The following is a 27,051-nucleotide window of genomic DNA, read 5'->3' as shown; positions in this document are numbered from 1 at the left end:
CTCTCGCAGTTCAAAGACCCTGGATAAGGCTTTCCCAGGTGACGGCCATCGGGCCTCACTGTGAAACTAAACAGCTGTGAGGTCGGAGCCCATTTCCTCACACAGCGCAGGAAAAAGCCGGGTTCTGAGAGGTCGTGTTTTTATGTTTATGTTTATGTTTTTTTATTTAAGCGGCTCTCCTGCCTTCTCATTATGCTGCTCCTCCATGTCCTTTGACATATCAATGCGCCTGGTGATGGTATTGTTTGACAGAGGAATGGCCTTTAGTTTGCTAGCTGATGCTTCAAAAATCATTGTTGAAACTATATCAAGAGCAGCGGTGTAGGAACCAAAAAAGGCAGCTGAGGCCACTTGCTGACGCGTCACTCAAAAAGGGGAAAATAAAAGTCTGTTGAATTGGTTCTTAAAGGTTTATTGTAACAAAAAGATCAAAAGGCAGCAATCAATTATTATAATGCAAAAATAGAATAACAAGCAATGAATATGTGTGGCTGAAGCAAAGCAAAACGGTCAACAACAAATATATCAGCCTACTACACGAACACTTTCCTTGTGTCTTCCACCCGTCACCACACAATCAAACCAACCAACCGACAAATTAAAGCCACACCTATAAGCCCCAACGTGATGACGTAACATAAGTATAATTTCTATAATTTAAACTTATCCATAACTTTGGTACGACAATACTGGACCAGATCAACTTATCCCTAAACTTAGGATATGTACATAATGTTTTTAAAGTTCAAATCAAATCAAACTTTATTTATATAGCACTTTTCCTACAAATAATGAAACACAAAGTGCTTAACAGAAAAAAAAAACAAGAAAAAACAAATAAACATAAAACTTATTAATGCCCCCCCCCTCCCCGCAGACAAAAGCACACTACAATTGACCTAAATTCCTAACACACACAGACACGCACGCAGACACATGGTGTAGACATGGCCAGGCACAGAGGATCCAGGTGAGGAAACGGTAACAGGGAGCCGTCCACGCCAGGAGGTCTCATAGCCCGCAGCTACAAGGGGGGGGGGGGGGCCCACAGAGACCATCCCGGCCCGGACGGATAGAGGAGTCCACACCACAGCGGTGAAGCCGTGGTGCAGAGCTCCACAACCATCCAGGCCAGAACCACCCCCAGGACGACCCCCTGCAGGCCAGAGTCACTCCCAGCATGGAGGCTCCCCATGAGGAAACACTGGAGATAAAAGCTACAAGAAAACAGGATAAAATACACTAAAGGAGTTTATAAAAAACATAAAACATACAAACATAAAATCCTAAAAGTATGTCTAGAAAGTAAGACATTAAAAACTAAAATAATAAAACAGTAAAATGTATAAAATAGACCATAAATAACAACTAAAATATTTAGATAAAACATTGAGATTAAACAAAAATAAAATACGATAAGAAAGGATAAACTAAATATAAAACAGAGCAGTAAGATTCAATAAAAATAAGGGTGAGCATAAGAAATGTAAAAGAGTTAAATGAGTCAGTTAAAAGCCTGATTAAAGAGATGGGTCTTGAGCCTCTTTTTAAAAACATCAACAGTCTCTGCAGCCCTGAGGTTCTCCGGGAGGCTGTTCCACAATCGGGGACCATAAAAAGTTGCAGTAAATACACCTTTCCTTAAAAAACTGGTTTCAAGAGTACTTGAATACTTTTAAACATGTTGCTGATGTTTTTACATGTTGGATGTTACATGAATATTTCCATCTTCTCACTTCATTTTTACATCAACAACTTTGAAAACTGAAGGAATCAAATTAAAACAATCAGATAAATCAATCAAATATTATACAAACTGGAAAAGTTGAATGTAAAATGGAAATGTTTAGATTTGAAGCTCCAACTTTGTTTCAGGGAAGAAACAAGACTTTAAGAATCTAAACGTGAAGTCAAACATGAAAATATTTAATGTTTAAATGTGAAAAAGATCAAATAAAAATACAATAAACAAAAAAACTAAAGATAAATGGTGATTATCTTCATCATCATCACCATCATCACTTTCATCATCACCATCATCATCATCATCATCATCATCATCATCATCATCATCATCATCATCATCATCACCATCATCATCATCATGGAGACTCTGAGGAACCAGAACCAGAGTCCAAGTCCAGGATCCAACAGAGACAGTTTCTCTGACCGGAGACTCTGGAGACTAAACTGGACACAGAGACACTGAACCAGGCGAGTAGAATCCAAATCCAGCACAGAGAGGTTCAGAGAAGCTGGTGTTGAAGGTGTGGAGGTGGATCAGTCTGTCAGAGACAGAGACTTCATAGAAGGACAGAGTTCCAGCAGGAACGTCCACGTAAACTGCTGCTCTGCCAGAGTCTGAAGATGGAGATGAGGAGGTGGTGGATGTGTAGCTGTTATTGTGACAGACACGGTACTGATGACCTGGATAACAGTCCAGCCTCCAGGAATGATCGTTTCTTCCAAACCTACAGTCACCAGAATCTCCTTTCCTGCTGATTCTTCTGTAACTCACTGATACAGAAACAGCTCCGCTCCACTGGACCTCCCAGTAACAGCGACCCGTCAGAACTTCTCTACACAGAAGCTGAGGATCATCAAACCTGTCTGGATGATCAGGATATGACTGTTTCTTCAACACATTCATCATCTTCCTGTTCTTGTCAGACAGTGTGATCTTGTTGTTGACTGTGTTTGTGTCGACGGTGAGTTGACAGGAATCTGATGGAGAGAACAAACAAGCAGCTGCAGTTATTATTGATCAGTTATTGATCACTGATGGACTCATGAACGAGTGAAGATGGTTGAATAAAAACACACTTACACTTCCTCAGACCTGGTGTCAGAAATCGTTGTCCAGCAGGCTCCACCCTGGAAGGAGGGGGGGGGGGGGGGGGGGGGGGGGGGGGGGGGGGGGGTCAGACCACAGTTGATTCCGTATTTCACAATTATTCCCACGCACGTCTGTCACACTCGCACACACATGAACAACGAACTAACAATAATGAACAAAATAAAGGACAGGATACATTAAACACAGCAACATGTGTTGGTTCTCTGTTATTTATTGATGTCATAATATACAGGTGAAGGTTGGAATATTTGAATATATTGCAAAACTTCATTTGTTTCAGTAAATTCAACTAAAGGTGAAACAAGTCAAGTCAGATTTATTTATATAACACAATTCATGCACAAAGCAACTCAAAGTGCTTTAAATAAAACCTGTGTGGGACAAGCAGCAAGAGCAATGCAAGTAAAATACAAAGAGATCAACATCATATCAGAACCTAACGTTCCAATAGGCTTCTTGAATTACAATCAACATAATACAGAACACAATAAAAACATTAACAGTAAGATTAAAAAATAAAGTTAAAAATTAAAATAGAAATTAAAGCTGCAAGCAGCGATGAACGGGCCCTCGCACTCACGGCCGCCGCCCCCCATAAGCATATCAGAAATGACACCACCCACGACTTCCTATGTCAAACCATTCAAAAGTTATAGCAGAAAAAAGGGACAACCAATCACAAGAAGGGGCGGGGCTAATTCAGGCCAATGAAGGTCAAGGACACCATACAGAGTCTGATGACACCACCCACGACTCTCCATGTCAAACCATTCAAAAGTTATGGCAGAAAATCGGGACAACCAATCAGAAGAAGGGGCGGGGCTAATTCAGGCCAATGAAGGTTAAGGACTCAATACCGAGTCCCATGACACCACCCACGACTCTCTATGTCAAACCATTCAAAAGTTATGGCAGAGAAAAGTATTCTAGGGGGCGCTGTTGAGCCGTTAGGCCACGCCCATTAATGCAAACCATGAAATATCAAATGTAGCCTATCGCCAGGCCTGGCTTGCATGCAAAATTTGGTGACTTTTGGAGAACTATCAAATATGGACCAATCAGATGAAGGGGACGAGCGCTTTTTCGCGTCTAGCGTCGCCACAGTAACACTTTTGAAAGAGAGAAGTAATGTGCGTCGTCACAGGACAGAGACGAACATTTTGATGTAAAAAAAACACAAAAATTGCTGACACAGATTTCGGCATTTTGCCAGGCTTGAACTCTCGACCTCTGGGAGCAAAGAACACAATAATCTGGCTGAGCTAAGTCTCAGCTATTACTTTCATTTGACCTACTGGCTTAGGACAGACCAACATAGCGATAAAATGTCTGGAACTTTTTTTTCCTAATTTTTTAAATATTTGTAAGTTATAAATATTAGTAAAACCTTACTATTTTAATTATTACTTTTTCTGTAACCATTCTGCCAAGGTTGTAACCGGGCTGAGCCGGGAATATTTCTGAGGTCACCACATTACAGGGAGCTGATTGGTCGGGCGGCGGGGCCGTCATCACCCTACTCGCCACTGATTGGTCGGGGGGCGGGGCCGTCATCACCCTACTCGCCGGTCGGGGGGCGGGCCGTCATCACCCTACTCGCCACTGATTGGTCGGGGGCGGGGCCGTCATCACCCTACTCGCCACTGATTGGTCGGGGGGCGGGGCCGTCATCACCCTACTCACCACTGATTGGTCAGGGGGCAGGGCCGGCAGACGTTTGAATCAGGAAGCGGGAGTCAGCGCGAGAGCGACTGGCGGCTCGCTGCAATTTTATTATAAAAAAAGGACAACCAATCAGAAGAAGGGGCGGGGCTAATTCAGGCCAATGAAGGTCAAGGACTCCATAAAGAATCTGATGACACCACCCACGACTCTCTATGTCAAACCATTCAAAAGTTATAGCAGAAAATCGGGACAACCAATCAGAAGAAGGGGCGGGGCTAATTAAGGCCAACGAAGCTTAAGGACTCATTACAGAGTCCCATGACACCACCCACGACTCTCTATGTGAAACCATTCAAAAGTTATGGCAGAGAAAAGTATTGTAGGGGGCGCTGTTGAGCCGTTAGGCCACGCCCATTAATGCAAACCATGAAATATCACATTTATCGCCGGGCCTGGCTTGCATGCAAATTTTGGTGACTTTTGGAGAACTATCAAATATGGACCAATCACATGAAGGGGGGGCGCGCCTTTTGGCGTCTAGCGTCGCCACGGTAACACTTTTGAAAGAGAAAAGTAATGCGTGTAGTCGCACGATGGAGACGCACATTATGGTGTATGACACACCTGGGTGCACGTTACAGTTCGGGCTGAATTAACTGCCGAAGGAATGGCATGAATTTCGCCAAAATGACACAATTTATTCAAAATGGCCGACATCCTGTTCGGTTTCGGCCATGGCTCCAAGAGACTTTTCTTTAAGTTGTGTACTGATACAGGTGTGTAGCAATTTCCGTGCATGTACGTCAAACCGTATTGTGGGGCTTGAGGCACAAAGTTTTCCGGGGGGCGCTGTTGAGCCATTTTGCCACGCCCATTAATGCAAACCATGAAATATCAAATTTATCGCCAGGCCTGGCTTGCATGCCAAATTTGGTGCCTTTTGGGGAACTATCAAATATGGACCAATCAGATGAAGGGGGGGTGCGCTTGTTGGCGTCTAGCGTCGCCACGGTAACACTTTTCAAAGAGAAAAGTAATGCGTGTAGTCGCAGGATGGAGACGCACATTTTGATGTATAACACATCTGGGTTCACGATACGGTTCGGGCTGAATTAACTCTTGAAGGAATGGCATATATTGCTCCAAAATTACGCAATTAATTCAGAATGTTCAAAATGGCCGACTTCCTGTTCGGTTTCGGCCATGGCGCCAAGAGACTTTTCTTTAAGTTGCGACATGATACAGGTGTGTACCGATTTTCGTTCATGTACGTCAAACCGTATTATGGGGCTTGAGGCACAAAGTTTTTTCTGTCGAACCAATCAGATGAAGGGTGGGCACGCTTTTTGGCGTCTAGCGGCGCCACGGTAACGCTTTTGAAAGAGAAAAGTAATGCGTGTTGTGGCAGGATGGAGACGCACATTTTGATGTATAACACACTTGGGGGCACGTTACGGTTCGGGCTGAATTAACTGCCGAAGGAATGGCATAAATTTCGCCAAAATGACACAATTTATTCAAAATGGCCGACTTCCTGTTCGGTTTCGGCCATGGCGCCAAGAGACTTTTCTTTTAGTTGCGACATGATACAGGAGTGTACCAATTTTCGTTCATGTACGTCAAACCGTATTATGGGGCTTGAGGCGCAAAGTTTTTTCTGTCTGAACCAACCAGATGAAGGGTGGCCGCGCTTTTTTGGCGTCTAGCATCGCCACGGTAACGCTTTTGAAAGAGAAAAGTAATGCGTGTAGTCGGAGGATGGAGACGCACATTTTGATGTATAACACACTTGGGTGCACGTTACGGTTCGGGCTGAATTAACTTTCGAAGGAATGGCATAAATTTCGCCAAAATGACACAACTAATTCAAAATGGCCGACTTCCTGTTCGGTTTCGGGCATGACGCCAAGAGACTTTTCTTTCGGTTGCGCCATGATACAGGTGTGTACCGATTTTCGTGCGTGTACGACATACCGCATTCTGGGGCTTGAGGCACAAAGTTTTCAAGGGGGCGCTGTTGAGCCATTTTGCCACGCCCATTAATGCAAACCATTAAATATCAAATTTTTCGCCAGGCCTGACTTGCATGCAAAATTTGGTGACTTTTTGGGCACGTTTAGGGGGGCAAAAAGGCCTTCCTTTTGTCAGAAGAAAAAGAAAGAAAGAAAGAAAGAAAGAAAGAAAGAAAGAAAGAAAAAATTCCTACAGATACAATAGGGCCTTCGCACTGAAGGTGCTCGGGCCCTAATAATAAAAATTCCTGCAAATACAATAGGGCCTTCGCACTGCAAGTGCTCGGGCCCTAATAATAAAAATTCCTGCAAATACAATAGGGCCTTCGCACTGCAAGTGCTCGGGCCCTAATAACTAGAAAATTTCTGGAAATTTTGATATGGGCCTGCCCTACCGCCCATTCGTCCCCTCTTGCTGCTTTGGTTTTGGGCTGTAGTGGTTGTTTTCGGGGTGGTTCCATTGCAGTTTGAGGTGTTTACGGTTGTATTGCATTCATTCTTTTGCTCCCCATAGTTATTAATGGGGCGCGCCTTTTGGTGTTTAGCATCGCCACAGTAACGCTTTTGACTGAGAAAAGTAATCCCCATCGAGGCACGATGGAGACGAATCTAACGATGTATGCCATGCATGGGTGCATGTTCCGGTTCAGGCTACGTTAACGGATGGGTTTTTTTCACCGTGGTAAAAAACCCCATCCGAATGAATGGGGCCATTTGGCATGGATTTTGACATAAAATTTCCTTAAATCCCAGCTTCATGAAATTTGAATATGTTGAATGCCACAGCGTGCCGAGTCGGGGAACATTGTACGATGTCTCTACGATAATCTGTCGCCTAGCAACAAGCGTCCAAAGTCAAAAGGAAATAAAAAGAAAAAATGAAAGGTCAATATCGCAAAAACTGTAATAATTGGCATAATGAGCTTGTACGGTCAGTTAGTGCCAATCGGGCTGAGTGTTCGAAAGTATGAACGATGTCTGTACGATAAAGTTCGGCCGAGCAATAAGCGTCCAAATTTTCGCCTTTTATTTGCTTTTTGGCATCTAGCGTTGCCACGGTAACACTTTTGACTGAGAAAAGTAATGCCCATCAAGGCACGATGGAGACGCATCTAACGGTGTATGCCATGCATGGGTGCACGATCCGGTTCAGGCTACATTAACGGATAGGTTTTTTTTTCACCATGGTAAAAAACCCCATCCGAATGAATGGGGCCATTTGGCATGGATTTTGACAAAAAACTTCCTTAAATCACAGCTTCATGAAATTTGAATATATTGAAGTCCACAGCGTGCCGAGTCGGGAAACATTTGTACGACGTCTCTACGATAACCTTTTGCTTAGCAACAAGCACCCAAAGTCAAATGGAAATTTAAAAAAAATGAAAGGTCAATATCGCAAAAACTGTAATAATTGGCTAAATGAGGTTGTACGGTCCGTTAGTGCCAATCGGGCCGAGTGATTGAAAGTTTGAACGATGTCTCTACGATAAAGTTTGGCCGAGCAATGAGCGTCCGAATTTTCACCTTGCCTTTCACCAAATGCCACTACTTGGCATGCCCATAATAATAATAATAATAATTAAAGCTGCAAGCAGCGATGAACGGGCCCTCGCACTCACGGCCACCACCCCCATAAGCATATCAGAAATGACACCACCCACGACTTCCTATGTCAAACCATTCAAAAGTTATAGCAGAAAAAAGGAACAACCAATCAGAAGAAGGGGCGGGGCTAAATCAGGCCAATGAAGGTCAATGACTCCATACAGAGTCTGATGACACCACCCACGACTCTCTATGTCAAACCATTCAAAAGTTATAGCAGAAAATTGGGACAACCAATCAGAAGAAGGGGCGGGGCTAATTCAGGCCAATGAAGGTCAAGGACTCCATACAGAATCTGATGATACCACCCACGACTCTCTATGTCAAACCATTCAAAAGTTATAGCAGAAAATCGGGACAACCAATCAGAAGAAGGGGCGGGGCTAATTCAGGCCAATGGAGGTCAAGGACTCAATACAGAGTCCCATGACACCACCCATGACTCTTTATGTCAAACCTTTCAAAAGTTATGGCAGAGAAAAGTATTCTAGGGGGCGCTGTTGAGCCGTTAGGCCACGCCCATTAATGCAAACCATGAAACATCAAATTTATCGCCAGGCCTGCCTTGCATGCAAAATTTGGTGACTTTTGGGGAACTATCAAATATGGACCAATCAGATGAAGGAGGGCGCCCTTTTTGGCGTCGAGTGTTGCCACGGTAACACTTTTGAATGAGAAAAGTAATGCGCGTCGTCGCAAGATGGAGACGCATATTTTGATGTTAAAAAAAACACAAAAATTGCTGACAATAAACCTTGCATTGTGCTGGGATCGAACCCGCGATCTCTCACATGAAAGACGGTGACGTTACCCCTGAGCCACGAATCAGCTTGGCCGTTTTCTGACTGACTGATTGAGGACAGACCAACATAGCGATATAATCTGAGTCCCGAATAGTTTTTTCGTAATTTTTAAAATATTTGTAAGATATAAATATTAGTAAAACCCCACTATTTGTGCTTTTGTGAATAGCATGTTCCAGTCTTTACTTCCTAGACACACACACTGCATGGAAGGGAGCGTTTGATTTATTGTTCATGTAACATTACTTTTATTTTTTCACAACCAAACCACGCACTTTATTTATGTCATTTGCACCGGGCAAGGACAAAAAATAAATGATTCCACCAAAATTGCAGAGATTTTTGTGGTTGGCTGACACATTACCAGCATATTTCAAATATGTCAAACCATTCAAAAGTTATAGTCAGAAAATATGGACAACCAATCAGAAGAAGGGGCGGGGCTAATTAAGGCCAACGAAGCTTAAGGACTCTTTACAGAGTCCCATGACACCACCCACGACTCTCTATGTTAAACCATTCCAAAGTTATAGCAGAAAATCGGGACAACCAATCAGAAGAAGGGGCGGGGCTAATTAAGGCCAACGAAGCTTAAGGACTCATCACAGAGTCCGATGACACCACCCACAACTCTCTATGTCAAACCATTCAAAAGTTATGGCAGAGAAAAGTTTTCTAGGGGGCGCTGTTGAGCCATTAGGCCACGCCCATTAAGACCAACATAGCGATAAAATGTCTGGAACTTTTTTTTCCTATTTTTTTAAATATTTGTAAGGTATAAATATTAGTAAAACACTACTATTTTTATTACTTTTTCTGTAACCATTCTATCGAGGTTCTAACCGGGCTGAGCACGGGTCTATTTCTGACGTCACCATATTACAGGCAGCTGATTGGTCGGGGAGCGGGGCCGTCACCACCCTACTCGCCACTGATTGGTCGGGGGGCGGGGCCGTCATCACCCTACTCGCCACTGATTGGTCGGGGGGCGGGGCCGTCATCACCCTACTCGCCACTGATTGGTCGGGGGGCGGGGCCGGCAGACGTTTGAATCAGGAAGCGGGACTCTCTATGTCAAACCATTCCAAAGTTATAGCAGAAAATCGGGACAACCAATCAGAAGAAGGGGCGGGGCTAATTAAGCCCAACGAAGCTTAAGAACTCATTACAGAGTCCCATGACACCAACCACGACTTCCTATGTCAAACCATTCAAAAGTTATGGCAGATAAAAGTATTCTAGGGGGCGCTGTTGAGCCGTTAGGCCACGCCCATTAATGCAAACCATGAAATATCAAATTTATCACCAAGTCTGGCTTGCATGCAAAATTTGGTGACTTTTGGAGAACTATCAAATATGGACCAATCACATGAAGGGGGGGGCGCGCCTTTTGGCGTCTAGCGTCGCCACGGTAACACTTTTGAAAGAGAAAAGTAATGCGTGGTGTTGCAGGATGTAGACGCACATTTTGATGTATAACACACCTGGGTGCACGTTACGGTTCGGGCTGAATTAACTGCCGAAGGAATGGCATAAATTTCGCCAAAATGACACAATTTATTCAAAATGGCCGACATCCTGTTCGGTTTCGGCCATGGCTCCAAGAGACTTTTTTTTAAGTTGTGCCATGATACAGGTGTGTAGCGATTTTCGTGCATGTACGTCAAACCGTATTGTGGGGCTTGAGGCACAAAGTTTTCCGGGGGGCGCTGTTGAGCCATTTTGCCACGCCCATTAATGCAAACCATGAAATATCAAATTTATCGCCAGGCCTGGCTTGCATGCCAAATTTGGTGCCTTTTGGGGAACTATCAAATATGGACCAATCAGATGAAGGGGGGTGCGCTTGTTGGCGTCTAGCGTCGCCACGGTAACACTTTTCAAAGAGAAAAGTAATGCGTGTAGTCGCAGGATGGAGACGCACATTTTGATGTATAACACATCTGGGTTCACGATACGGTTCGGGCTGAATTAATTCTCGAAGGAATGGCATATATTGCTCCAAAATTACGCGATTAATTCAGAATGTTCAAAATGGCCGACTTCCTGTTCGGTTTCGGCCATGGCGCCAAGAGACTTTTCTTTAAGTAAAGACATGATAAAGAAGTGTACCGATTTTCGTTCAGGTACGTCAAACCGTATTATGGGGCTTGAGGCGCAAAGTTTTTTCTGTCTGAAGCAACGAGATGAAGGGTGGGCGCGCTTTTTGGCGTCTAGCGTCGCCACGGTAACGCTTTTGAAAGAGAAAAGTAATGCGTGTGGTCGCAGGAGGGAGACGCACATTTTGATGTATAACACACTTGGGGGCACGTTACGGTTCGGGCTGAATTAACTTTCGAAGGAATGGCATACATTTCGCCAAAATGACACGAATAATTCAAAATGGCCGACATCCTGTTCGGTTTCGGGCATGACCCCAAGAGACTTTTGTTTAAGTTGTCCCATGATACAGGTGTGTACCGACTTTCGTGCATGTACGTCAAACCGTATCGTGGGGCTTGAGGCACAAAGTTTTCAAGGGGGCGCTGTTGAGCCATTTTGCCACGCCCATTAATGCAAACCTTTAAATATCAAATTTTTCGCCAGGCCTGACTAGGGTGCAAAATTTGGTGACTTTTTGGGCATGTTAAGGGGGGCAAAAAGGCCTTCACTTTGTCAGGAAAATAATAATAATAATAATTAAAGCTGCAAGCAGCGATGAACGGGCCCTCGCACTCACGTCCACCGCCCCCCATAAGCATATCAGAAATGACAGCCCCCACGACTCTCTATGTCAAACCCTTAAAAAGTTATAGCAGAAAATAGGGACAACCAATCAGAAGAAGGGGCGGGGCTAATTCAGGCCAATGAAGGTCAAGGACTCCATACAGAATCTTATGACACCACCCACGACTCTCTATGTCAAATCATTCCAAAGTTATAGCAGAAAATCGGGACAACCAATCAGAAGAAGGGGTCGGGCTAATTAAGGCCAACGAAGCTTAAGAACTCATTACAGAGTCCCATGATACCACCCATGACTTCCTATGTCAAACCATTCAAAAGTTATGGCAGAGAAAAGTATTCTAGGGGGCGCTGTTGAACCGTTAGCCACGCCCATTAATGCAAACCATGAAATATCAAATTTATCGCCAAGTTTGGCTTGCATGCAAAATTTGGTGACTTTTGGAGAACTATCAAATATGGACCAATCACATGAAGGGGGGGCGCGCCTTTTGCCGTCTAGCGTCGCCACGGTAACATTTTTGAAAGAGAAAAGTAATGCGTGGTGTCGCAGGATGTAGACGCACATTTTGATGTATAACACACCTGGGTGCACGTTACGGTTCGGGCTGAATTAACTGCCGAAGGAATGGCATAAATTTCGCCAAAATGACACAATTTATTCAAAATGGCCGACATCCTGTTCGGTTTCGGCCATGGCTCCAAGAAGCTTTTCTTTAAGTTGTGCCATGATACAGGTGTGTAGCGATTTTCGTGCATGTACGTCAAACCGTATTGTGGGGCTTGAGGCACAAAGTTTTCCGGGGGGCGCTGTTGAGCCATTTTGCCACGCCCATAAATGCAAACCATGAAATATCAAATTTATCGCCAGGCCTGGCTTGCATGCAAAATTTGGTGCCTTTTGGGGAACTATCAAATATGGACCAATCAGATGAAGGGGCGGTGCGCTTGTTGCCTTCTAGCGTCGCCACGGTAACACTTTTGAAAGAGAAAAGTAATGCGTGTAGTCGCAGGATGGAGACGCACATTTTGATGTATAACACACCTGGGTGCACGTTACGGTTCGGGCTGAATTAACTGCCGAAGGAATGGCATAAATTGCGCCAAAGTGACACGATTAATTCAAAATAGCCGACTTCCTGTTCGGTTTCGGCCATGTCGCCAAGAGACTTTTCTTTAAGTTCTTTACTGATACAGGTGTGTACCGATTTTCGTGCATGTACGTCAAACCGTATCGTGGGGCTTGAGGCACAAAGTTTTCAAGGGGGCGCTGTTGAGCCATTTTACCACGCCCATTAATGCAAACCATTAAATATCAAATTTTTCGCCAGGCCTGACTTGGGTGCAAAATTTGGTGACTTTTTGGGCATTAAGGGGGGCAAAAAGGCCATCACTTTGTCAGAAGAAAAATAATAATAATAAAAATTCCTGCAAATACAATAGGGCCTTCGCACTGCAAGTGCTCGGGCCCTAATAATAAAAATTCCTGCAAATACAATAGGGCCTTCGCACTGAAGGTGCTCGGGCCCTAATAAAAATTCCTGCAAATACAATAGGGCCTTCGCACTGAAGGTGCTCGGGCCCTAATAATAATAAAAATTCCTGCAAATACAATAGGGCCTTCGCTCTGAAGGTGCTCGGGCCCTAATAATAATAATAAAAATGCCTGCAAATACAATAGGGCCTTCGCACTGCAAGTGCTCGGGCCCTAATAAGAAATAAAATCTAACGTTCACTTTATGTAGAGGACAGGCAGTGGAGAGCCAGGTGCTTAATCCTAGTAGTCTGCTGAATCGAGCTTGGCCCCGGTTAGATGGTAGGGAACCACTCAGTACGTTTACATGCAGCAAAGAGATGGGATTTCTGATGGTATCAGATAACGACATGCAGAAGACCGGATCACTGGTCTGAGTTTACCTGCTGTTCAGAGATCAGATAAATGTCCAGAGCATGGCTGACTCCGTGATGCTAGGTGGCGCTGTAACCATGGTTCTATTTGCTGATGACACAAATCTGTTCTGCTCTGGTACTGATTTACAAAAACTAATGCTTGATGTCACAACAGAATTGAGTAAGTTAAAAATATGGTTCACTGATAACAAATTATCATTAAACATGAGTAAGACAAAAATAATGTATTTTGGTAATCAGAGAGTTCATATGCAAATAAAAGTTGAATTGGATGGCAGCGATATTGAAAGAGTAAACTAAATCAGATTTCTTGGATGAATAATGGATTAAATTAGCTGGAAATCTCATATTAAGCATGTACAAAACAAAGTTTCAAAGAGCATTGCAGTACTTAACAGAGCAAAACAGGTTTTGGATCACAGGGCCGTCCACATTCTTTACTGGTCACTAGTTCTTCCATATTTCACTTACTGTGCAGAAATTTGGGGCAATAACTATAAAACCAGGTTCCACTCATTACTCGTACTTCAAAAGAGAGAAATACGATACATTCATAAGGCTGGATATGGAGATCACACTAACTCACTATTCTTACAGTCTAAAGTACTAAAACTCATGGATCTAGTGGCATTTCAATCTGCACCAGTAATGTTTAAAGCAAAAAATCATTCACTACCGGATAAACATTCAGAAATTATTCATTGGGAGGGAAGGGGGTTATCGTTTAAACTTCAAATCTTTATTCATGCGTACAACAAAAAGAAGTTTTTGTGTATCAGTTTGTGGAATTAAACTGTGGAATGGTTTGAATTTGGAGTTAAAAGAATGTACAAACATAAAACAATTTAAGAAGAAATATAAATAAATGGTTTATTTGAGGTATAAAAGTGAAGACTGTGTTTAAAGATCAGCAGCTGTGTGTGTTCTGCTATTCTGTCATGTTGTCTTTGTATGTTTATATACTTAGATATACGGATTATATTTATATCATAGTTATATTATATTTATGATAGAGCTTACATCTTGTATTAAACAGGTTATTTTTGTAAAAATTATATTTATACAAATTATTGTGTAATATAAAAAATAAATATAGACATATAATTTATGTTTAGTTGTTGAAAGGGGGTGGGATTAAATAAGTTTATACTTCCTCCCACTCCTTTTCCAACATGTAACTGAAATATGTTTTTTGTTGTGTTTTTTTTTCTTTATGTGGCGGAATGCCCACCTGTATTTGTTTCTCTTATCTTTTTTCTTGTTTTTTTTATATATACATGTTCGAAATAAATAAAAACAAACGAATGACCGAACAAACTAAGTGATATATATATAAATATTGACACCGTGGGAGCATCAGCAGCTCCTTCAGCCAAAGACTGCTCCACCCGCTGCAAGAAGGAACGCTACCGCAGGTCCTTCATCCCCACAGCCATCACACTGTATAACAAGCAACTGTAGCCACCCGTGTGCAATAAACCTGTCTCTTTAAAAGTGCAACAACCACTAATACCTCACGTATTTTTGGAAATATTTGTAAATATTTTGTAAATATTATCCGTTTATTTGGTGTTTACTACTTTTTTTTCTCTCTTGTACAAAGTCTTTTTCTACTTTTTATATTGCTCTTTTTTATTATTTAACTATTTATGGTTATTTCTATTTTACATTTTTTGTATAAAGCGTGTGTGTGTTTTTGGCTGCTGCACGACTGAATTTCTCCTCTGGGAGATCAATAAAGTCTACTATTCTATTGTATTCTATTGTATTGTCCTTTACTGAATTAAATGGTTGCTAATCAATAATTCCGCCAATTAATTAGCCTGTCTGAGTTTCACCTGCCCTTATAATATTATGACCTTTGATTTAAAATATTCATATTTTAGATTGTAGGTCATCTTATACCCGTCAAACACACTGACAACTAGCGAAACTTGATATCAAAAGCATCCATAGTGAAGTCCCTCTGTGCAGACCCTGTTTAGCATTTTGTTTTCAGTTGTAAGAGCTTCTTTCATCTTTTTTGCTGTACAGCACACACTTGTATTTCATGCCACGAATAAAGTAATTTCATTTGTAGTTATGTGTTTCACTTTTATTACAAACAAAGAGCTAGATATTAGTGTTGGTGTGTTACATTTATTATGAACAGATACAAAATGGTATACAAATGTTAAACAAAATATTAACTTGTACAAATTTGAAAAAGGTTTACAAATTTTAAACATTTGTATGTGCAAATTGTAGAGGTATCAAAAGCTGAACTAAAAGGAAATATCTTCACATGTAACTCAGAGTTCTTCTGCAGGGGGGAACTGCTCCTCGAGGTCTCAGCAGATCTTATCCTTTCGACCGGACTAGAATCATCAAAGCCACGCCGTTGTGCTGCCTGTTCAATCATCATGGCCCCCATCTCTGTTGCTGCTGCTGCAGAGGGTTATAAAAATGAAAAATGATTTATATCTTATTCATTTTATATCAGACATATGGATTTATGTTGTCTAGTTGTCAGAATAATCACATTATTGGTTCCATATTATGTTCTTTGCAAATATAATCATGTGTTTTAGGTACTTTGTTTTATAAACAGTCACACCGGGTTCATTTTGACCCTGGAAAACAGCTGTGATTGGTTTTAAATCAGTATTCTGATTAAACCTGATCAGTGTGTTATAATATAAACGCATTTTCATTAAAGTCAGACAATAATGCCCAAAAGAGTACTGTAAAGTTGGAACGCAGTTGGATAATAACACATTAAACACAGAATTAGCTTATAATGTATGTAATGTGTTATTGGTAGTCAAACATAACATGAGCATAAGTTACATTGAATAACCCCTCACCCCCGCACGCTTGAGGGTTAAAGCAGCACAATGTAACTTTCAGCTTTTGTTGAGTTTGGCGGCTCCTTTGGACAAAAGCGGTAGTGCTTTACCAGAAAGAACACTACGTTTCCCATGAGCACCAGCGCTTACTGCCGGAAAGATCCTGTCTCCGTCGCGTGCATTTGTTTTGATAGCGAATGAAGACGGGACGGACTTTTCTGTTTCACCAAGTGAACAGACGGAACGCAAAAAAAAGATGTTAAACTGCTGGAAAGGAACTGGAATTTACCGGGATACCTTAAACAAGGAAGCCAGGGAGCGGTATATGGAGAAAATAATGATTATTAACGGGTTGGGTCCATATGAAATCCCTATCAAAGAGTGGAGCTCAGATGAGGATTTACTGCCGCAGTTCTGCACAACCCACGTCTTACTACCTTGTATAGGAGTGTTTGGCAGCTGCTTTGGTAAATGTTTGACTCGCCATGTGTTTCAATAAAAAGTATAATAGTATAACATACAATACATGTTTTGTATTACTCTTACTTTTTTCTTTTTTGACCGCTATATTATGCTGAAGAGGCTCCGAGGCGTGTGCAATATTTTTGTTTTCCTCGTGAGATTATTTTTTTCCTCTGCAGCTACAAATAAGAGTTAGTATTTTTTCCTCAACAAACTAGTTTTATCTGAAGATTGGGGTCAATTGCACCGCAGAGAGCTGGCCAGCAACTGCGTTTAGCTGGAGAAGTGGGGAATAAAACCGTGTTTTGATCCGACCCGGTCTGTGTGGGTGTTTGTGCGGTGGAAGGTGTTTGGTCGTTACAGCCGCGATCCAACCGAGCCGACGACTCTTTCACTCTTTTACTTTGTTATCTCAGATACTTGGCCTCTGTGGTTCTTCCTCCGAGCAGGAAAGCGGTGAAAAGTTAAACCATTAGCGATCTTTTCCCCACGTCTGTTGTGTGGAGCTGCTGCAGCCACAACGCAGCAACGGGTTACCAGCTTCTGCAGAACTCTGCGCTCCACGCCCCGCGCATTTTCGTCTCGACTACGAATCGGGAAGGAGGGGGAAGTGACGTATGCCGTAAAGCAGTCAAAGCCGTAAAAATGAATTTAATAGTTTTTTAGTGTGGCAGGGTTCCTACCATGCTCCTCAAAGTTACATAGTGTCAGTGAAGGTGATACAGACCCCTCAGACCATGACAGAGGTTCATTAAACCTGTTGGAAGTTGATGTATCATCACAATGACTCTGGAAATATTAGATTAAGGTGGAAAAGTTACATAGTGCTGCTTTAAATGTAAATGTACAGGTAAATCGTTATTTAGCAGACGCTTTTATCCAAAGTGACATACATAACATTACAGAACATACAGAACAAAACATTCTTTGAACAAAGGCAACAAGTTAGCAACTCACCGTTATTTTGATCTGCTCCGGTGTCCGGTGTGACTCCGTCCCCGTCCTCCTTTCACTTCCGGGTGAATGCTCCAGAGGAAATTCTCGAGCATGCTCAGACTGCAATATCCGATGTCCCCGTTTACATGGCGTTAACAACCCGATTGCGAACGGGTTATTTCGGATTACTAAATTCAATTCAATTCAATTCAATTTTATTTGTATAGCGTCTAATACAACAGATGTTGTCTCTAGACACTTTCCAGAGATCCAGAACATGAACATAAACTTAAACATAAATATAAACATAAACATAATTAATAAATGTCCGAAATAGGTGAGAAGTCGATCGGGTTCGTGTTTTTACATGCAGTTTAAAAGTCCGAACGATGTCTTATACGATCAGAAACCCGATTGAACTGCTGCATGTAAACGTATATGCCTCAATGTCCAAGGAGGCTAGTATCTTTAGCAGTTCGATAAAGTCAGCTTTTAGTATCTCTGATTGTTGCTTGTAAGTATAATTTGTTCCAATATGCAATCGATCTTAGTCACAGCTTGGTGTATTGCCAGTAGCTCTGTGATTTTTCCTGTTATGTCACAGATCATGTATACAAATACATTATTTCCCACTACATTCAAAGTGAGATATTTAAAGCCTTTATTTGTTATAATTTTGGTGATTATGGCTCACAGTTTATGGAAACCCCAAATAAAAAATCTCAAAAAATTTGAATGTTTTATGAAATCAAAATTGTAACAAATAAAGGCTTAGAATATCCTGCTTTGCATATAATGAGACTATGTAATATATTAGTGTCACCTTTTAAAGGGGACTTATTATGAAAAACATGTTGTTTCTTGTTTTAACATATATAAAGTGGTCTCCCCTCACCCTGCCAACTCAGAGAAGAAGGAAAGCAACCAAATTATGCGGTGTCTGTTCACCCTGCCCGGAAGATCCTTCCAGTGTCATGTGACTTTTACGAGCCGTTCAGATTCTGCGCCTATCGTTACGTAACAACGGGAGCAGATTTACAAAGGTCGGCCTCCGCTGCTAAAATCACGCCCACAACTAACTCCGCTGGCCGGAGCGTCCGCCATTGTTCAGAAGCGGTGAATCGTGTACAGAATCGTGTACGGACCCGGCAACTGCACACGAGTCAGCAGTAAGTGACGTTAATTTTTTATGTTATTTATATTTGTTTACAAGTATGATCTTTGCATGGGCTAAGTATTTAGCTTAGCTCCGGTGTTACTCCGTGTTACGGAGCTCTATTAGTACCGTAATACATTTTTCTTCTGTTTATGGTTTCAGATCTTCCAAGCACCTGAAGCTGTTCAACAACCCCTTCAGAAGACGGACGGTCCTTCCTTGAGCCAGCAATAGTGCAGAAATGTTATTTATATACAACTTATGTTTATTTTTTCTAACAATAAAGTTGACATTTGTGAACATTCAGTGTTGTGATTTCTTTACAGTTAACATGATTCATTTGTCTTGTAACATAAGAAATGAAATGATTAGCAATCGGAGTAAATAACTGTGGTGTCCCTGTTTAGAATTCAATTAAATCTTCCTGTGTGAATTAGTGTGAAGACGAGGTGACTAAAGGTTGATTTATGGTTCTGAGTTACACCGACGGCGTAGGGTACGCGTCGATTTAACGCAGAACATTAATTCAGGTTTTAAGATCAGTTTACACCGTGTAACTGAATGAGAGCGTCCGACTATCACGTCGAGCTGCGTGACATCGGACGCTCTCTATCCACACTAAAACTGTTAAACTCGCGGCCAGTTAGGACAGTCCAATACAAAAAATAAAAGCAATGAAATCTATTTTGTCACTGACGCTCACTCGCATCGCATGGGACACGCTTTGTGTACGCAGCCGCTGCTCTTCTGCCCGGAGAGGCTTTGTCTCCTCCCCTACTACACTCATTCAGGCAGCCAATCAGCACAGAGCCTCATTAACCTAGCCCTTGTCCCTTGAAGGGGAGGGGGGGAGGGGGGGGGGGCAATGTCAGGGTTTGACACTTCCCCCAGTTTGAGTTTCAGTTCTGTCCCTCCTGTTTCCATCTGCCCTGATTGTCTGCACTTGTGTCTCGTTATCACCTGTGTATATCTAGTCTTGTCTTTCCCCTTCTCCCTGCAGTGTGTCCGTACATGAGAGTGTCCTGCCTGAGTGTGTTCTACCGGAGAGTGTCCTACCTGAGAGTTTCCTACCTGAGTGTGTCCTACCTGAGAGTGCCCTACCTGAGAGTGCCCTACCTGAGTGTGTCCTACCTGAGTGTGTCCTACCTGAGTGTGTCCTACCTGAGTGTCCTACCTGAGAGTGTCCTACCTGAGAGTGTCCTACCTGTGAGTGTCCTATCTGAGGGTGTCCTACCTGAGTGTCCTACCTGAGAGTGCCCTACCTGAGAGTGTCCTACCTTAGTGTGTCCTACCTGAGAGTGCCCTACCTGAGAGTGTCTTAACTGAGAGTGTCCTACCTGAGTGTGTCCTACCTGAGAGTGTCCTACCTGACAGTGTCCAGTTTCCAGCGGGGATCCTCCAGTCTAGACAGAAGCTTCCCTGCTGACTCCCCTGGATGGTTGTAGCTCAGGTCCAGCTCTCTCAGGTGGGAGGGGTTGGAGGTCAGAGCTGAGACCAGAGAAGAACTTCCTTCCTCTGAGATCAGACAGCCTGACAGCCTGCAGACACACAACACAGGTCTGCTGCATGTTCTCTGCTCAAGTGTCCTGCTGGAGACACGTTTACTAGCAGGTTCTCTGGACCTGGAGAAGACTTGAATGAATCCTGACCTGAGAGACTCCAGGTGACAGTGTGGACTCTCCAGTCCAGGACACAGCTTCTTCAGTCCAGAATCCTGCAGGTCGTTGTTGCTCAGGTCCAGTTCTGTCAAACTGGAGGACTGAGAGCTGAGAACTGAGGACAGAAGTGGACAGATATTCCCTGAGAGGTGACAGCCACTCAGTCTGCAGATGGAAGAAAAGAACAACAACCAGGTTATTTCACTGTTGTGGAAGAAAAATGTAGTTGTGTCTCCAACTGTTCTGCTGGTGAAAGGGCTTCCTTGTCAGAGTTCAAGCTTGTGTGTGATTTTAGGTCCAATGTGTTATTAAAGTGCCTGGAAATGAAAGAACCAGCGTAAACTCACGCATGTGAGGTTGTGCTGAAAAAAGACCCAAACAAGTGAAGAAAACATTAAATGTGGAGCTAAAACCAGACGTAGTCAGAAACTAGCCTCCACTCCAGAGGTCCAACATGTGTCTGTTGGTACTTACAGAACTTTCTTGGAGGCTTTGACCACCGGCAGCAGCCTCCGTAGAGCCTCCTCTGAAGCTGAGAACTTCTTCAGGTCAAACACCTCCAGATCTTCTTCTGATGACAGTAAGATGAAGGCCAGAGCCGACCACTGAGCAGGAGACAGTTTACCTGTGGAGAGACGTCCAGACCTCAGGGTATGTTGGACCTCCTCCACCAGAGACCGATCGTTCAGTTCATTCAGACAGTGGAACAGGTTGATGCTTCTCTCTGCAGACAGATCCTCACTGATCTTCTTCTTGATGTATTTAACTGTTTCCTGATTGTTCTGTGAACTTCTTTGTTTTGGTTCCAACAGATCTCGTAAGAGGTTCTGATTGGTCTCCACTGAAAGACCCAGGAGGAAGCGCAGGAACAAGTCCAGATGTCCGTTTGGACTCTGTAAGGCCTTGTCCACAGCTCTCTGATAGAGTTGAGTCTCTGTGTTTCTTTTTTCCTCCAGCAGGTTGACTCCAGACTTGATGAAGGTCTGATGGACATGAAGAGCAGCCAGAAACTCCTGAACACTCAGATGGATGAAGCAGAACACCTGGTCCTGGTACAGGCTGCTCTCCTCTCTAAAGATCTTGGTGAACACTCCTGAGTAAACTGAAGCCTCTCTGAGATCGATGCCACACTCTCTCAGGTCTGATTCATAGAAGATCAGGTTTCCTTCAGGTTTCTGCAGCTGCTCAAAAGCCAGTTTTCCCAGAGACTCCACCATCTTCCTGCTCTCTGGACTCCAGTGTGGATCCGTCTCAGCTCCTCCATCATACTTGACCTTCTTCAGTTTGGCCTGGACCACCAGGAAGTGGATGTACATCTCAGTCAGGGTCTTGGGCAGCTCCCCTCCCTCTCTGGTTTCCAGGACGTTCTCCAGGACCGTAGCAGTGATCCAGCAGAAGACTGGGATGTGGCACATGATGTGGAGGCTCCGTGAGGTCTTGATGTGGGAGATGATCCTGCTGGTCTGCTTCTTGTTCCTGATCCTCTTCCTGAAGTATCCCTCCTTCTGTGGGTCAGTGAACCCTCTGACTTCTGTCACCATGTCAACACACTCAGGAGGGATCTGATTGGCTGCTGCGGGTCGTGTGGTGATCCAGAGACGAGCAGAAGGAAGCAGCTTCCCCCTGATGAGGTTTGTCAGCAGCACGTCCACTGAGGTGGACCTTCTGGGGTCACTGACGATTGTAGAGTTGTGGAAGTCCAGAGGAAGTCGACACTCATCCAGACCGTCAAAGATGAACACGACCTGGAACTTTTCAAAGCTGCAGATTTTTCTGGTTTCAGAGAAGAATCGATGAACTAGTTCCACCAAGCTGAACTTCTCCTCTCTCAGCACATTCAGCTCTCTGAAGCTGAATGGAAGCAGGAACTGGATGTCCTGGTTGGTTCTGCCTTCAGCCCAGTCCAGACTGAACTTCTGTGTTAGGACTGTTTTCCCGATGCCGGCCACTCCCTTCGTCATCACCGTTCTGATTGGTCCTCCTCTTCCAGGTGGGGGTTTAAAGATGTCTTCCTGTCTGATGGCTGTTTCTGCTCCGTCTGGTTTCCTGGAAGCTGCTTCAATCTGTCTGACTTCATGTTCTTCGTTGACCTCTCCGGTCCCTCCCTCTGTGATGTAGAGCTCTGTGTAGATCTGCTCCAGAAGGGTTGGGTTTCCTGCTTTAGTGATCCCCTCAGACACATGCCGGTGCTTCTTCTGCAGCTGAACTCTGAGTTTGGATTGACAAACGGCAGCGACGGTCTCTAAATAAAGATGAAATAAAGAAAACCACGTAGTGATTAAAACCAGCCCAAACCAAGTTCTACTTCCTCTAAAGAATCAACATTTCAACATTCACTAATCAGCCGTTCGATGAGGAGTTTTGAAGCGTTTTCTTCCCGAAAACCCCTCTGATCAATCAGAGGAACAATAACAGTGTTTCCTCTACGATTCACTTCAGACACACCAGTTGTGTTTGTTTTGTGTTTGCTGGAACTGAATATTGAATCCACGCAGTTCAACTCTTTAGAATAAAACTGTTATTTACTGGGATATTAATGACCCTATTAATGAGATGTTCCTATCAGAAGATGAGCTGAGTTCCTCCACCGTCCAGTGGGTTTAATGTTGTGTCTGATCTGTGAATGTTGATCATCTACTGAGACATTGGGTGTGGTTTATCCAGCAGCTCAGATGTTCAGAGAAAGGTCTTACTGCTCTGCAGGAGGTCGGCCAGCTTCTCCTGCTTCCTCCTCCTCAAGAACTTCACTGTGATCTTCATGAATGTCTCTCTGATGCTCTTCTGCTCTTCATCTTCATCCTCCCCCAGACTCTCTGAGGATTCTGGGTAATCTGGACTCAGAACCTTCTGGATCTTTTTCAGCTCGTCCTTCACAAACATGACGATGTCGTCCTCCAGCAGCTGGAATAGAAGACAAATGAAGGACACAACCGCACTGAAACCATGGAAACAAACATCAGGTCCATGATGGACAGACTGACGGTCCACTGGTCTCCAGAGACCAGCATGGAGACAAACATCAGGTCCATGTTGGACAGACTGACAGTCCACTGGTCTCCAGAGACCAGCATGGAGACAAAAATCAGGTCCATGATGGACAGACTGACAGTCCACTGGTCTCCAGAGACCAGCATGGAGACAAACATCAGGTCCATGATGGACAGACTGACAGTCCACTGGTCTCCAGAGACCAGCATGGAGACAAACATCAGGTCCATGATGGACAGACTGACAGTCCACTGGTCTCCAGAGACCAGCATGGAGACAAACATCAGGTCCATGATGGACAGACTGACAGTCCACTGGTCTCCAGAGACCAGCATGCAGATGGACATCAGGACAACAGGTGGAGAAGAAGTTGTTGTTCATGTACAGACCTGAAAGACGGAGTCCAGCTGTGTCTGATGTTGCTGGACAGACGGACCACTGGGGGACTCTGAGATCTGCTGGTCCACTCTGTGGAGGAACCAGGAAGAATTAGCTCACATCATGTCTGTCCTCACAGAGACAAACAGCAGCTGGAGGTCCATGAAGTCCTGTTGGGATGAGGACAGTCCACCAGAGGACTGGTGTTGGTGAAGGTTTACTAGTCCTGCTGATCCAACGAGAACATGTGACCTCAGTGAGAGCTCTGCTCATTCACACATTCACAAGATCCAGTTCTGCTCCAAGAAACGTTACAAGATCAAGAAGACGGACAACTGATGGAGACATGAAGCAGCTGAGGAACTCTGGACCATCATCAGGATCAGTAAGAGAAACTCTGGACCATCATCAGGATCAGTAAGAGGAACTCTGGACCATCATCAGGATCAGTAAGAGGAACTCTGGACCATCATCAGGATCAGTAAGAGGAACTCTGGACCATCATCAGGATCAGTAAGAGGAACTCTGGATCATCATCAGGATCAGTAAGAGGAACTCTGGACCATCATCAGGATCAGTAAGAGGAACTCTGGACCATCATCGGGATCAGTAAGAGGAACTCTGGATCATCATCAGGATCAGTAAGAGGAACTCTGGACCATCATCAGGGTCAGTAAGAGGAACTCTGGATCATCATCAGGATCAGTCCTCTGGAAGGTGAGACCTCCAGATGTGTCAACCAGAGGAAAAAGCTCCTGACAGGAGATGAAGATCTATGAGGAGGAAGCTCAGATCACCATCAGGTGATGGAGGACCACAGGGGTCCAGGACTACATGATCTACTCAGGAAGAAACATGGGGACATTTCATAACACGAAGACTGATTTAAATACATTTAATGTGTTTAAATACATCTCACCTCTCTGAAGAAGAATGTTGGTCTCCTTTAAAGTTAATTAACCAGTCCCTTGAGTGGTCGCTCTTCAAGGACAAACAGCTGGGTTCATTTTCAAGAGAGTCTCCTTTCTGATGGACCCTGATAGAAGTAAAAAGTTTAACATTTAAATATTCTATTCTTTATATGAAAAAGAAGTTACACAGTTAAAAATATTCAGTATATTTAAAAAGTATTAAACATAAGTCATTGGCAGCGTTTGGATACACTCACCTCTTTACAGCAGAACGTTGCTCTCCTTTGAAGTTAATAACATATTCCTTTGACCAGTCGCTCTTCAAGGACACACAGCTGGGTCCAGGTCCAGGTCCAGGTCCAGGTCCTGGTCCAGGTCCAGGTCCAGGTCCAGGTCCAGGTCCAGGTCCAGGTCCAGGTTTATTCCTGTAATAATGATGTTTGGTGATGTGAGTCTTGAGCTCTGACATGCAGAAGAGTCAGGGACAGTTAGAGATTCTCATCTCACCTCTGAGCTTTGCTCCGACTCTCATGTTCCCCACACAGAGAGGTTTTAGAGGGAGGGACTCCGTCCTCTCTGTCCTCACACTGGTCCATTCTGCTGAATTCACGTCCACATCAGCTCACACACACACCTTCATCTGCAGAGTAAAGACACATCACTGGTGTTGGACAGAGATCAGCTGATCCTGCTCTGGTTGTTCCTCTGTTTTGTTTTTCTGCTTCTACTGAGCAGTAGAGGTCACTTGGCTCTATTTTTATTTTTATTTCTTTACCCTCCAGATGTTGGAAAGGGTCCCAAAGTAATCAGTCTGTCCTCCACCAAGCCAGTCCACCAGGACTAACATGCTCTAACTAGCTGGAACAAGTGTGAAACAACAATGATGTGATTCTGTTTTTACTACAGAAACTCGAAAATCTCGTTACTGTAAATGTGATTAAGCTCAGAGGTTGATCTGCAGAGACAAAGGTTCAATGTGCAAAGATAAGGAGATATAAACATGCTGTATCCAGTGCAAACGAGTAATAAATGTGATATGAGGTGTGATGATTGACAGAGTCCAGAGTCCAGAGTGCTGGGTGTGTCTTGATTAAGAAGTCTTATGACCTGGAGAAGAAACTTCTTTTACGTCTCTCAGTAAAAATGTTTCATTTAATCAGCCTGTTGTTTTTAACCCCGTCTGCATGAACCTCTGGGAGCTTCTGTGTCAACAGTGATGCTATTGGAAGTTCAGTCAGGAAGACTTCTGGATGAAGATACGTCGTCTTCAGTAGTTACACAAGCACCAAAGAACAACTTCTTCCAGGAACCAAACTGACTTTAATGCTGGAGACGACGGCTTCATTCCAGGGAATAAAAACACCTCACAGTTTGATTGATGAAGAAAACTAATCATCATTGATCATCACTGTGTCTCTGATCTGTGCAGCAGCAGCTTTGGACCAGAAAGGTTTTTGCACACAGCAAACCGATGACGGAAAGGAAAGGTCTTAACGCAAAGTTCTTCTTTTCTATGTTTACTTCAAAAACTGAAAAATCACACAAAATACAGAACCAAATCCTTAACATTTATGAATAAAATAAAGTATGCTGGTCAAAAGACTGTGCAGCTCAAAGGTGCAGTGACTTGTAAACTTTCACTGAATTACCGGAAAGGAATCTTACAAAAGGTATTAATCCTCTTAAACGGAAATCACATTTATGCAAAATGGCTACAACAGATCAAAAATAAATCCATTAAAATATCGTCATCTAACAATCATGTAGATTTGTCTTCAGACACAAGAATGATCAAAGTCTGCAGTGAAAACCTTCTCCAACCACGACGGAGCAGAAACTAACAGGAAAGTTCAAACTTACAGTTTCTAAAAACAGTCTGAAGAGTTGAAGATGAAGATTCTGCAGTCTGAAGAAAAACCACTGAGACACAACTGAACTGATCCTGGAATGAGTCAGAGCTGCACCTGTGGAGGAGGAGGAGGAGGAAGAGGAGGAAGATGAGGAGGAGGAGGAGGAGGAAGAGGAGAAGGAGGAGGAAGAGGAGGAGGAGGAGGAGGAGGAGGAGGAGGAGGAGGAGGAGGAGGAGGAGGAAGAGGAGGAGGAAGAGGAGGAGGAGTCTCATTAATAATCTGGCTGAACTTAATAAATGAAGGT

At 43.5% G+C, this 27,051-nt stretch overlaps 1 protein-coding gene across 2 annotated transcripts; it reads right to left on the bottom strand.

The window, feature by feature from the left end:
• Positions 1–396: 396 nt before the first annotated feature.
• Positions 397–26,856, bottom strand: LOC133424436 (protein NLRC3-like). Of its 2 annotated transcripts, none has more exons than XM_061715049.1 (11): positions 26,758–26,856; positions 25,405–25,537; positions 25,155–25,322; positions 24,906–25,022; positions 23,998–24,076; positions 23,314–23,521; positions 21,095–22,862; positions 20,612–20,785; positions 20,330–20,500; positions 2,828–2,874; positions 397–2,748 (listed from the first exon to the last, which is right to left on the bottom strand). In XM_061715049.1, the coding sequence occupies exons 2-11, from the start codon at positions 25,491–25,493 to the stop codon at positions 2,186–2,188; spliced, it is 3,384 nt and encodes a 1,127-aa protein (XP_061571033.1). In that variant the 5' UTR covers positions 25,494–25,537; positions 26,758–26,856; the 3' UTR covers positions 397–2,185. The 2 variants fall into 2 exon arrangements, with proteins under 2 accessions (XP_061571033.1, XP_061571032.1); XM_061715048.1 differs by lacking the exon at positions 26,758–26,856 and adding an exon at positions 25,673–25,793.
• Positions 26,857–27,051: the final 195 nt, after the last annotated feature.

This window comes from Cololabis saira, chromosome 23, assembly GCF_033807715.1.
Source record: "Cololabis saira isolate AMF1-May2022 chromosome 23, fColSai1.1, whole genome shotgun sequence".
NCBI lineage: Eukaryota > Metazoa > Chordata > Actinopteri > Beloniformes > Belonidae > Cololabis > Cololabis saira.
This window is presented reverse-complemented; position numbering and strand designations above follow the sequence as displayed.